The 13,069-nt window shown below is 43.1% G+C and overlaps 1 protein-coding gene across 6 annotated transcripts in view; it reads right to left on the bottom strand.

Moving 5' to 3' along the window:
- Positions 1–13,069, bottom strand: part of Kiaa1549l (KIAA1549 like) — a 251,554-nt gene that overhangs the window by 15,614 nt on the left and 222,871 nt on the right. For all 6 annotated transcript variants that reach the window (XM_047517021.1, XM_047517020.1, XM_047517018.1 and 3 more), the window contains one exon: positions 7,990–8,340. In XM_047517021.1, the coding sequence (XP_047372977.1) occupies positions 7,990–8,340 (351 nt within the window). The remainder of the gene's footprint in view (positions 1–7,989; positions 8,341–13,069) is intronic.

Genomic DNA, 13,069 nt, shown 5'->3' on the forward strand with positions numbered 1-13,069 from the left:
GGGACATTGATGCTCTACCTAGAGGGTTACTAAGAACATAGGCAAGTCAGTGTATGTGCAAGGATCTTGCAATCTATAAAGTGCTATTCAAAGATAAGGAATTGAAATCATTACCAAGTAATGACTTTTGTCCAAATGTGAAGGGATAAAAGAAAGATGGGTAGAGATGGACAGAATCAGACAGAGCCAGGCCACAGCTTCCTTTAGCAAGAGAAAAACTAGAAAATCTCTCTGGGAAGACAAAGCTTAACTAGTGCTTCTCATCCATGTCTTTCTTCAGGCATCTTGCCTACCAGATCTCTCAAAGAACAGGATGACAGGACTTTAAAGCTGAAAGCATCAGAATCAAAAGCGGCAGCACTGGGAATCCACAGCAGGATTCTTTAAACTCAGAGAGGTCCTCCCCCTCCCAGCATTATGGCAGGCTACCCACGTGGAAGGGCCAAGCCAGGCAAAAGCAACGAGGCCCTGGGCAAAATGTACTTTTTAATGCAATGTGAAAATCGCAAGCTGTGAGGAAAATCCTCAACAATACCCCGGCTACCTCCTTCCCAGAACACCTCAGCAAACTAAAATAAAACCATGCGCTGAAACCAGAGGTGGAAATAGAAAGCAGTAAGCAAATATAGAAGGTGGGATTACCCAGAAGACAAGTGCCACTCTGACCATCAATTAAGAAATCAAGTCTTGGATCAGGGCAAAGTCAAGGCAGCTCAACTGGAGACACTCAGGTTCAGCCTTGGTACTAGGGAGGGAGGGTGGTGAGTCTCCTAGCCAGGTGGAAGCAACTCTAGGTCCTTTTTGGAGTGTCCCTAAAGTAGGTTCTCAGGATCAGCCCAGATTAAGATGAAGCAAAGAGGAGCTCAAAATCCAAGACCATAAGACCAATTAGGAGAGAGAAATGAAGACAGTAGGAAAAAAATAACCAGATGTACAGAGTTTGAAGGTTCCAGATACAAAACAAAAAATAAAAGTGTAAGAAATATTTTTAAACAAATAATTGACCAGAGAGATGCTACCAGGAAAGATCCCACATACATGAAAAACAACTTTCAGTCAGACATGGTGGCAAACACCCATAAACCCATTGGCTCTGGAAGCTGAGGCAGGAGGATCACGAGTTCAAAGCCAGCCTCAGCAACTTAGTGAGCCCCCAAGCAACTCAGCAAGACCCTGACTCTAAATAAAATATAAAAAAGGGGCTGGGGGTTTTGCTCAGTGGTTAAAGACCCTGGGTTCAATCCTGGTACAAAAACAAAAACAAACATTTCAGAAGTGATTGCTGGGACAAAATATTAAATTAAGGGAATAGATTAACAGGGCTGAAAAGAGAATTAACAAATCTGAAAACAGAATTTAGGAAATTACTAAAAATTAAGCACAAAGAGACAAGGAGAAAAAAAAACATAAAAGATACAGAGAATGGCAGAGAATGGAATGAACAGATCTAATATGCAATGAGTCAAAGTCGTGAAAGACAAATGTGGGAGAATGAAAGGCAGGCAATATTCGAAGAAGCAATGGCTCGGAATTTTCCAGAATTGATCAAATAAATAAGTTAATACTTTCAGGAAGTACAAGGTATCTCAAGTAGAATAAACAAAATAAAGCAGAACACACATCTGACTACATTGCAGTGAAGTGGTAGAATACCAACGGCCAAAAGAAGATCTTAAAAGCAGGCAGAGAGAAAAGGCATCTCACCCACAAAGGGGTGGCGATGAGGCTGACCAATGCCTTCTCAGTTGCACTCAGGAGACACGAAAGGCAAAGAGCTCAGAGAAAATAATTGTTAACCTTGAAGTAGATCAGCAATGCCAACTTTTCAATAAAAGAATGGGAAAAAAAAAATCTTCCCAGATCCGGAAGCACTGACTGAATCAATATGGAGAGCTACGTTACTGAGCTGCATTTCCCTCTTTTTGAGCATCAGTTAGCTACGTATGCAACAGCAATATTTGGGGAACTGTATCTTGCATCTCCACTAGACAGACTGTCTGTCTCATCAGGGTACTCCTTCATTACCAAAGTGCCTCACACCTAGCGGTGCTAAATCACTGTTTTCTGAATGCTGCTGAGTGAACCAGGAGTAAGATCCGGTTCTCATCTTGATTTAGCCATTCACTGTCTAAGAAAAGGTTACTCTTTCTCTCTATACCTTGTCTTTCTGTTGTTTCATTTTGTTTTCCTTATGAAATAGGTATTGGCCTAGCTCGTGGTCTTCCAAACATATCTTCAGTCACAAAACCATCCTGAAAGACTCTGGTACAGAATGAAAGCAGAGCTTTTGTGGCTGCTGTTGGGAGGAAGTTCCCTGGTGAACATGACCCTTCACTTACTTTCATGGTGCCCCCTGGGGGCCTCCCTGAACCCTAAAGTTACACAGTTTCAAAATCATTGTTTGGATTCCCTTGGAGCTCTATGTTCTGTAATTATCAATAAACTGACAAGTGAAGTGTTCCTTTCCCAAAATAGAGAAAGGGGTTTCCATCCTCTCTCCTCTCTTCTGGTCTTGCATGCTGTTCAGCAAAGGAGGCAGACAATTTATTTTTATTCCTGGTTCTTGGGAGGTTTATTCTGCAGTCAACATGATTTCCCAGCCAAGAAAAAGTTTCCTCTGCCTGTCTGTCCCATAGCAGTTCACCGAGGGGTCTGATGGAAAGTTCTGAACCTCTGACCAGCACCAAGGGACTGCTCTCTTAGGGAGATTTTTGCAGGTATAAAGCAGGACTGCATAGGACATCAGACTGCCACCTTGAGACTGTATCCTTGGGTCCTTGGAGCAGCCGGATGGGGGGTGGGGAACATAAAAAGCAGAGATGCAGCCCATGCCCTGTGCTCACAGGCTGAGGGATGCTCTTTACTGTGTTTTCCTACCTTCCCTGAGCAGGGTCCCTGGGTTCAAGTCCTCTTGCCTCTGCACTCAGACTTCTTTTCTCGTGTACTTGGAATCTGGCTTGTGTTGGCTGCTTTGGGACTGGGACCCCACTGGAAGTCATTACTCAAAACTGTTGCCAGGTTCCAAGTTCCCAGTTCCATGACAGTGGCTGTGAGGTGCTTAACCCGGTGCTCAAGGACATCACCTTTTGGGGTTCCTACATCCGACCAGGAAAAAGACCAGACTCAGATTGGAAGGCAGTCATTGTGAATGGGGGCGATCTCTGGGCTCAGAAATTTAATTGTAACCTAGAAGGAAGGAAGGTGACCAGTCTGTTCAAAATTCCAGTTCTGACTGTGCTGGAGTAGGAGGTGGGAGGAGTGGATCAGAACCATCTTTTCTAGTGATCTCAGTGGAGAGGCAGCCCAGACGAGACCCACTATGTTCTCCTTGTGTATGTGCATCCACCCAGGAGGAGGGATCTGTAAACATCAGTCTCCAGGGAAGCACTGCAGGGGCGAGAGGCTGAAGGGGCACTGATCTCATAGGATGGTTGTTGGATTAGAAGAGATAATATCTATCCAGGACTTCACACTAAACAATGGGAGCTCAACAAAGGGCAATGGTTGTTGTTGTTGTTATTGTTATCATTATTATTACTGTTAATTCCATCTGTAAAGAGTCTAGTCCGGAGGATGTTTTCCCCTGATGCCTTTTCTGAACTCCCTTACTGTGTTGCCAACAGGAAGGTTATGGTGGGATGTTCTCATTCCACTTTGCACGGAGTCATTATGGCTGCTAGCAGAATTGGATTGGTTGTTAGGTGTCGAGTCCAATTTCTTTACCCATAACAAGGGGTAAAATATGATCAAAGCGTCCTGAACTACAGTACAGAAGTCCCAAGCTGCCAGCAGCAACTTCTTCCATGTTATAAATGCCATCCGCTGGCCCAGCGCATTTAAACCACCAGCTTCCAATTATCCCCTGGCAGAGCTCAAAGTGCTTCCTTTTTGGAAGTTGAAAAGTAATCACAGTTATCATTTTAAATTGCCACCTTTTTATTGATTTCCACATTATCATAGCACAAGGGGGCTGCTTGAGAGGTTGGATTAAGAATCATTTTTACTGTGTATTGTTAGCTGTTTTCTCCTTTCGTGGAAACAGAGGTTTCAAGGGTTGTTGGCAAAGAAGGAAACCTTAATAATGAAAGAACAGCCTTTAATATTGTTTGCATTTAATGGTTCATCTCTCTGCTGTGTTACATCTCAGTCCTTTTCCATTTGAGGTAGCTTCATTTTGAAAGTATATAATGCTGATGTTTCTGCCCTTCTTGGCACAATTGCCAACGCCCAATTATAGCAAGCAGAATCATCTGATTTTTCATATGTCCCACTAGAAATTTTTTTAGATGGTTTTATTAAGTCAAGGTATAATGGTTATGGGGCATGGCATTTTCTCACTTGTCACTGGTTGGAAGACTTGTCTTGCTTGTCTAAGCTTTTCTCTCTGACACCCAGATCTCATTCTGGATCCCCAGAACCTGGCATCCATTCAGAGGAGCCCAGTTGTTCTTGAGAATTATCTTCAAACAGAAAGTTTCTCTTGGACTCTGAGTTGGGGCATCAAGTGCATGAAAAAAATGAACAGAATAAGGAGATGTGGTTTCAGAACTGTCATTGGGAAATGTATATAACTAGTGGGCCCAATGAAAGAGAAGGAATAGTTTGATAATAATACTAGCATTTGTTGAGAAATTGATGAGCTGGACACAATACCAGGCACTCTGATTAATACTACCTAATAAATATTGGGTGCTCATGAGGCACCAAAACCATGCTAAGCATTTTATAGGAATTAGAATTTCATCCTCAGTGTAGTCTGAGACTTTGAGCCGCAGTCATTAAGATCTGTCAGTTGGTAAGAATCATCCTACTTTGAGCTGGAGAAAGGTTAAGTTCAGGGACATGATCATCATATGAAGACCAAGAAGGATGAGCCAATGGGATTGAAGTTGATGATAATCAACACAGAATGGATATGGGTGACCATTTTCAGAGGACAGTCACCTAAGAGGTACATATAAACATGGTAAAAAACAAATTAGAGTGTTTTCTAAGCCTCAGTGAGGAAATTCCCTCTCCCTTCAAAAAGGCAGTACCCATTTAATGTGCAATTAATAGAATACTGTAATCTTGGGAACTGAATATGACTATCATGGAAAGTATTTTGAGATGACAGATTTGTAAAGCTGAGTGAGAATTTTTCTAAGTCTTTCTGAGAAAAAAAAGTACATATCCAGAATTATGGGAATGTGGCCAGCGGTGGCCTCAGAGTTGCTGGAACGTGGTGCTTCTTGAAAGTACCCACCAAAGTTCCCTGATGGTAGAGTTACACTTGTGTTCCTGAGATCTGGGCATTGCTCCGAAGTCTATTTTATCCTAAAAATTACGTAAAGAAGATGCACAAATGGCCAACAGAGATGCTCAAAATCATTAACCATTAGGGAAACGCAAACCAAACCTATAAGGAGATACCACCTCAAGCTCATTAGAATGGCAATTATAACAAGACCAGCAAATAACAACTGTTGGTGAGGATGTACAGAAATTGGAATTCTTGTGCACTGTTGGTAGAAATGTAAAATGGTACAGTCACTGTGGAAAACAATATGGCAGTCCCTCAAAAAATTGAAGACAGATTTCGTATGACCCAGCAATTCTACTGGGTATATACCCAAAAGAACAGGAAGAAAGGACATGAGATACCTGTACATTAGGTTCATAGCAGCACAATTCACAAAGGCCAAAAGGTGGAAGCAACCCAAGTGCTCGTTGACAGATGAATGGATGAACAAATGTCATGTATACATACAGGCTTAAAAAGGAAGCAAATTCTGGGGCATACTACATGGATGAAACTTTAGGATGTTATGCTAAGTGAAACATACCAGTCATAAAAATAAATGAGTCTACTTACAGGAAATATAAATACTAAATGATTCTACTTATAGGAAGCATTTAGAGTAGTTGAATTCATAGCAACAGAAAGTAGAATAGTGGTTGCCAGAGTTGTGGGGAAGCGGGAGAGGGGAGTAGTTTTTTTTAAAGAATACAGAATATCAGTTTTACAAGATGAAGAGAGTTCTGGAGATTGGTGGCCCAGCAATGTGAATGCAATTAACACTACTGACTGTACACTCAAGAGTGGTTAAAATGGTAAATGTTGTGTTACATACACTTTACCACGATAAAAATAAAAATATATTTGTATATTATAATTATATTTATGTACAATGGTATATATTAATTATATTAAGAAATTTTTTCTATGTTCTACCTATATCTCAGAGAATGAATATAAAAAAAAGTCTTGTGTTTACCTTATTTCCTTTATTGTTTATATTCTGGATTTGCATTTTATGAACTGGGAAGATGACTTTCAGGACAACAAGTTCTCCTTCTGAGCATGTCTTGTTTCCCCAGGCTGGGGTTTACTTCGGGAAGAAGCATGTAGACCAGTGAGTGAGCCTAAGTGGCCTGGGCCACCCCATTACCTGGTACTCAATGAATGAAGCAGCTGTGAGCTTAATCAGCACAGATCAAACTCCTGGGATCAGCCCCCTGGAGTGAGGGGACAAGATAGAAATTCTCAACCTGCAACTTAAGGACAAAGCCTTGCACTGATCATGACCACAAGCATTGCCACCTCTCCCCACGGGGTCTAATTTGGAACCAAACTTTGGGCTCTCCTGCTAAAGCTTATACTGGGGAAGGTGTAGAAGAGGAAGGTTAGGTGACAGAGAGGGGAGCCAAGCAGGAGGCACGACTTAAAATGTCAGCAAAGAGAGACTGAGGGACAAAGAGCAGTGTCCATGGGAGGGAGACATCTCAGAGGCCTTGAAGCAGGAACCTGGAGCAAAGGAGAACAGTAAGGAAATGCGCCTAGGGGGCAGGCTATGAGGACAGCAATTTATTAGGTGCCAGTGCAGTGCGGACATCAAGGTTGGCCAAACCCACAGGTGCCCTAAGTAGTCTACTGCAAACGAAATAAATAATGTGGGTGGAGAAGTGATGTAATGTGCCAGTTAAGAATATGAGTTCTGGAGCCACCCTGCCTGCCCTGGGTCCCAGCTTCGTCCCTTCCTGGCTCTGTGCCTTGAACAAACTGTGTATCCTCAGATTCCTCATCTGTAAACTGGCGTAAAACTAGTACCTGCCTCAGAGGCTTGTTGTAAGGACCCAATGAGTAACAGGTAAGGAACACTGAGATCAGTACTCAGTATCAGCAAAACAATAATGTTACACTTAGTATGTGTACACATGTCACAATAACAATTTACAAAGTTCTATTTAGGAGTGACCCCTGGGATAGGGCTTGGAATATATATGCACAAAACATTGTCTAGCATGGTCTCTGGTTTATACAACTACATTGCCTTAAAAAGATATATGTAGATACTACGGTGATGAATGAATTGCAAACTAATTAAGATTGTTAAATCATGGAAGCAAGTACTGCTAAATGAAATAATTTTCTACTTCTATAGGGTTTACTGTGAACTGGGCCTTCTTCTAGTACCTCACAAACATCAACTTATTTAACTTTCATGAGAACTCTAGGAAGTAGGTTATGTTTCATATTTGTTTTTTTTCCCCACCAGTGAGAATTTAAGTAGCTTCCCAAGCCTCTTGGCCAGCAGGTGGGTAGAGCCGGGATTCAAAGGCAAGCTACCTGGCTCAAGCCCAGGCTCTGGGCCACCAGCCTGCACAAGCCCTTCACAGGCAGCTCTGTGATGCTTTTGACATTTAAATAGGGCTTCACAGTTGAAAGTGTAGGAAGACTCCAGTGAATGAAGAATGAGGTCAGCCCCTCACAGGAGGGATAGTAGAAAAGCAGATCCATTCTTCAATGTATTATGGTTGGACACAAGGGATTCTCAAGGGCTTCGCAGACAGGAATAAAAGGCTTGGCTTTGGATCATGGGTGAAGGATGGAATGAGATTGAGAAAAAACTTTGTCTCTAAATTCCAAGGTGGTTTATCACTGGACGTCCTTGGAACCCACTGGGCGGGCTGACCAGATGATGTCAGGCTGGCAGGTGTCTGACTTACCGGTCGGGGCAGACTGTACTGGTACATTTCAGGGCGGTAGGTGGGCACCCACTGCACCCCGGCCCTGGGCCGCGTCATGGTCCCTGGTGCGCTGGTCACCACCTCCGAGTAGGGCAGGTGCTGGGCAGAGCCATAGGCCTCCTGGTGCCGGCTCTGGCCTGCGTGGCCTGCGGACGCCAGGCTGAAGGCCTCCTCCAGGAGCATGTGCATCTGTTGCCGGACCTCATCGATGGAGGGCTGGGAGCTCAGCGTGGAGGTCTCCGAGTGGCCTTTCACCTGCCGCGACCTGGCATAGCCCCGGGGCTCATGAACTCTGTCGACGTTGGTTTCCTCTATGATTTCAGGTTCAGTCTGTGGGACCAAACAAAACCCATTAATTCCTTGGTGAAGTTCCCTCCCATAAAGGTGGCCTGTAATTTACTCTAAAATAGTCACTCAGATTGGCAATATTACGAATCGGTGCTAATTTAAGTTCTCTCCTAGGTGCTCTATCCAGGAATTCGCGTGACAGGGGTTGTCAGCACGCATTATTTGAGAAGGGCCACACTCCAGCTGTCATGGTACATGGCAGTCCTGCACCGGTAGACCAGCGCCACGGGCTTGGCTGATTAGCATAATCACGGGAAGGGGCTTTCATTGATGAAATTAATGGTACTGTCTAAAATCTTTTATGCCTTTGGGTGAGAATCTGGAGCATCCTGTCATCTACACCCTGAGGGATAACATTAGACTAATTCTTTAAATGGTCTTGTGTCTATCCAATTGGTTAGGAAATTTCTGGATGCCTGATGCACAGAGAATAATAATAAAATACTACTTCGAGATTGCTGGTCTCAAAGTGCGATGCGTGATAAATCAGAAACTCTGGGGTGGGATCCCCATTCCAGGGGATTCTGATGTTGCTCAAGTTTGAGATTCAGTGGTCTAGAATGTTCTCCCGCCTTCCCCCACTGGTCCTTTCATTCAGGGAGCGGCTGCAGTGCTGAGGTGGGCAAAGAGCTGGTACTTCATCAAGTTCCAGGGCATGCTCTGTGGACTGGCGACTTCTGCTTGCCTGCTGATGAATGCTGGTCTAGTAAGCGTCTGCTCTTTGTTCTGAGATTCCCTGCCACTCTTAGCTGGGTTGCTGTGGGCAGACTGACCATGTGCAAACCTCAGAATGCAAGAATGCAAACAGCCAGAAGAAGGGAGTGGTCTGCTGTGTCACAGTAGGAGTCAGATCTAAGAGGTGTACCCAGAAGCCAAAAGACCCGGCCTTAAAGATGACCCAGCCAGGAATGTCGCTTTAGCTTTTTGGTGTTCCAGTTTTGTTTTTGTCTTTTTTTTTTTTTTTTTTTTTTTGGCACTACTGGGAATTGAACCCAGGGCTTCGCTCATGCTAGGCAAATGCTCTACCACAGAGCCACATCCCCAGTGTGGTGTTTGTTTATTTATTGATAAAATGAGGATAAGCCTGCCTCGAAGGGTTTTATGAAGATTAAATAAATGTACATGTTAAGATTTCTAACAGTAGCACAGGGTAAAAACACCATAATGGTGGTTACTGTCATCATCACCATCATTAATACTTTCACTCATTCAAATGCACATATTCTTATGCAATTACTATGTATACAGGACTTGGCTGTATAAAATGAGCACAGCAAGAAAATGTCATTAGGAAACACTCATAGAGGGAAGTTCTTCTCTTCCTAAATATTGCACATTAAGGTCAAACTGTGAAATATATCATTTTTAAAAAATATAGCATTCAATTAATACATACTCATTAGAGAGGACATTGAAAATACAGAAAATACATAAAAGAAATTTGACATTTCCTATAATCTTATCACTCAGCCTTAGGACTTGGCTATAGCTCAAGATCAAAAGTAAGGTTCTCTATGAACCTTCTAGATTTATTAACAAACATCTACAGTAAGAAATTTAAGGTACTGCTTTTATTTAGATTAGGGAGTCGAATGTACAATTACCCTTGCAGTAACAAACAAGAACTCAAAGACATGTCATGCTGGGGGCATGTCCCCAGGCTCTGGGCTGGGGGACACCCTGAGCTCTTCTGTTATTAGGGGATCTGCAGGGAAAGGTCTGTGATCACTGTCTGAGAAGTGTGGTCTCTGAAGTTCAGCAAATCTGTCTGTTGAGGATTTGCCTGGTGATATCTTCTAGGATAAAGAATGTAACTTCTGAAAGAAAGTTTCTTCCTAATGCAAAGAACAGACTTTAGGAGGTGGTGCAGTGGGAGAGGGAGGGGTTGTCTGAGTAAGGTGGGTGGGGAGTGGCCCTGCCTTTGCTGGGGAGGTGGAGACTATTTTCCAGGTTCTGCAGGGGTATCTACCCCATGATACCCCCACAGAAATTAACCCCTTTTCTCCCCACGGAGTTTCCATTCTGCATGGGCAGGGGTCCCTTTAACTGGAAGGTCCAGAGTCACAACCCAACTACCATCTCAGTAGGTTTGCTCAAGTCACATTCTAAAGAACTCCTACTCTCCTGCAGTTTTCAGTCAAATTTTCAGTCTCTTGGTATCTATAGACGGAAACAAGACTAGCTCTCACTATACCCTGGGCTTCCTCTCATCACGCTTAGATTTGTTCAGCGTCTGTCTTGTGCCAAACCAGACGCTCCCTGAGCCTACTGCACCTGTTTCTCGGGAGCCTAGCAGAAGGCACTTGGCATTCAGCAAAGCTTTGTGAACTTGACCTGAAATAAAAAATTCTGTCCAATTTCCCAGGGGGTGAGTTTGAAGTTAAGATAAAAAGTCCACTTCCTCTAACACATTTGTTGAATGCCAATGAATTGCAAGACCCTAAGCAAGTTACTGAACACCCTAAGCCTCAGACTCCTCATCTGTGTAATGGGAAGGCTGAACTATGATCTGATATTTACTCCCTCTTGGACTCTATCTGCTCTAGAAGGTGCCATACTACTCTTATTGACATGCTTGAAATAACCCAATGTCTATGTGAGAAAAGAAAACCCCTTCACCCTCCCTGCCTGCAACATATGATATGTTTACTCTTACTTAATAGACAACTGGTGGTTTCAGCCCTATGCTAGGACATGAGTTGGGGTTGTAAATGCTATAAGTAAAGAAGATCATGACCCACTTTGAAGGAGCCCCCTGAAGGAGGAGATAAATACAACAATACTAATATCAGTTAACCTTTCTCAATAGTTATATACTAGACACTATTCTAAGAGTTTGATTCATCCATCCTTACAATAACCTATGAGGTAATAGTAACAAGCATGATCATTCCCACCTTACAGATGAAGAAACTGAGGCACTTAAAGACCAAATATGTTGCCCATCATTGGCAGAGCTGGCAAAAAGTTTGATTCCAGCACCCAAGCTCTTACCTGCTGTACAAATAAAAATAGATCCATTACTGTACCACATGTGGACTCTGGATGAAGGACAGACAGACTTCTGTGACCAGGAGGACAGAAGATAAAATAATTATTGAGATAGTTTACCTCAGAGATGACTGTAAGGATGAAAAGCACGAATATACAAATATGAATCAATGTTATGCGCCAAATATAGACGCAGATCTGGCACGTAGCTTTTATTGCGATTGTTGTTATTTGCCTCTTTGCATAGACTAGGAGCTCCTTTAGGGTTGGGCCAGTGTGCTGTTAATTTTGTATTCATAGGTCTGATGTCCAGGGCCTGGCCAGAGTGAAAGTCAGTCATGACTGGCTGGACCGTGAAAGAAATTCATGTAGCAGGTGCTCATATCTATTTGAGGACCTGTGATGTGCCAGCCGCCATGTGGGTGGGGAGCGGGTTTCCACGTGTGTCCTCTCACTCAGGGCCATTCAGCAGATGAGCCCATTTTCAGATAAGGAAAACCATGCCTACAGATTTATTAACTTGCCCTGAGCTCCTTTCCCCACTTGCCCATTTCTGAAAATGCCTTTTGCCGGGGGGAGACAAGAGCAAAACCTCCCAGCGTTGGCTGATGGTTGGCTTGGGTGAATGTCTGGGGCCATAGAGGAGAGAGAATATACTTTTAAACCTCTTTACCTTGGAAGGTACTATACTTGCTTCTCCAACCTCATACCCTTGAGAAGTGCTGGGGGATTATTTTTAAAGCTAGTTTATACATTGATCAAGATACACTTCAATAAAAATTCTAAAAAATTAATCAAGGGAATGTCTGTGTACGGTAAAAAAAAATTAGAAAACACAGATAAGCAAAATGAAGAAAATTAAAACCCACTCTAATCCAACCTCCAGAAATAACTGTGGTTAATATTTTGACCTTCCAGCATGTTCCTCCTTCCTATGCCTGCGACACAGGATGAAGGTCACGAGGGCTGTGCGTTGCCCACTCCCACGTCCCTGTCCCTCTTGTAGCTCCCAGGCCAGGCCACAGCAGAGAGTGACGGCTGGCCCTGTCAGCCTCTCTCCTTCTGAGAGGGCCATGCTTTGCAACACAGATTCTCTGGTCTTTGTGATGGAGAATAGGAAGTGGGGGTGGGAAACTTGAGACAGAAGGGTGTGGGATGCAGGAGTTTTAGGGGGATTTTCTGGAGAGATTCAGAAGCAGTGAGAGAAAATAAGGGAATTAAACGTATTACCAGGCATGATATATTTGCATTCACATATATGAAAAAAACAAGTAAAGGAATAGAGATATTTTTAAATTCTTTTGTTAGCATAGTCATAGTTCTTTGGGTCATGATTTCCTTTTTTTTTCTTTTTTGGTACCAGGGATTGAATCCAGGGGCACTCAATCCCTGAGCCACATTCCTAGCCCTTTTTTGTTGTTGTTTTGTTTTGCTTTGAGACAGGGTCTTGCTGACTTGCTTAGGGCCTCACTGAGTTGCTGAGGCTGGCTTTGAACCGGTGATCCTCTTGCCTCAGCCTCCTGAGTCACTGGGATTATAAGTGTGCATCACCACCACACCTGGCTGGGTCATAATTTTCTAAATAGAACACACACATCTGTATGGATGCATGCACATACATATATACATTTTTTAAAAAGGTTATTTCATAAGTAACATTTTGAAACCTTTTTATCCAACAATATTGTAAGCCAATGTGTCTGTCAATAAATACACATAT

The sequence above is a fragment of the Sciurus carolinensis genome, chromosome 11 (assembly GCF_902686445.1).
Source record: "Sciurus carolinensis chromosome 11, mSciCar1.2, whole genome shotgun sequence".
Taxonomy (NCBI): Eukaryota; Metazoa; Chordata; class Mammalia; order Rodentia; family Sciuridae; genus Sciurus; species Sciurus carolinensis.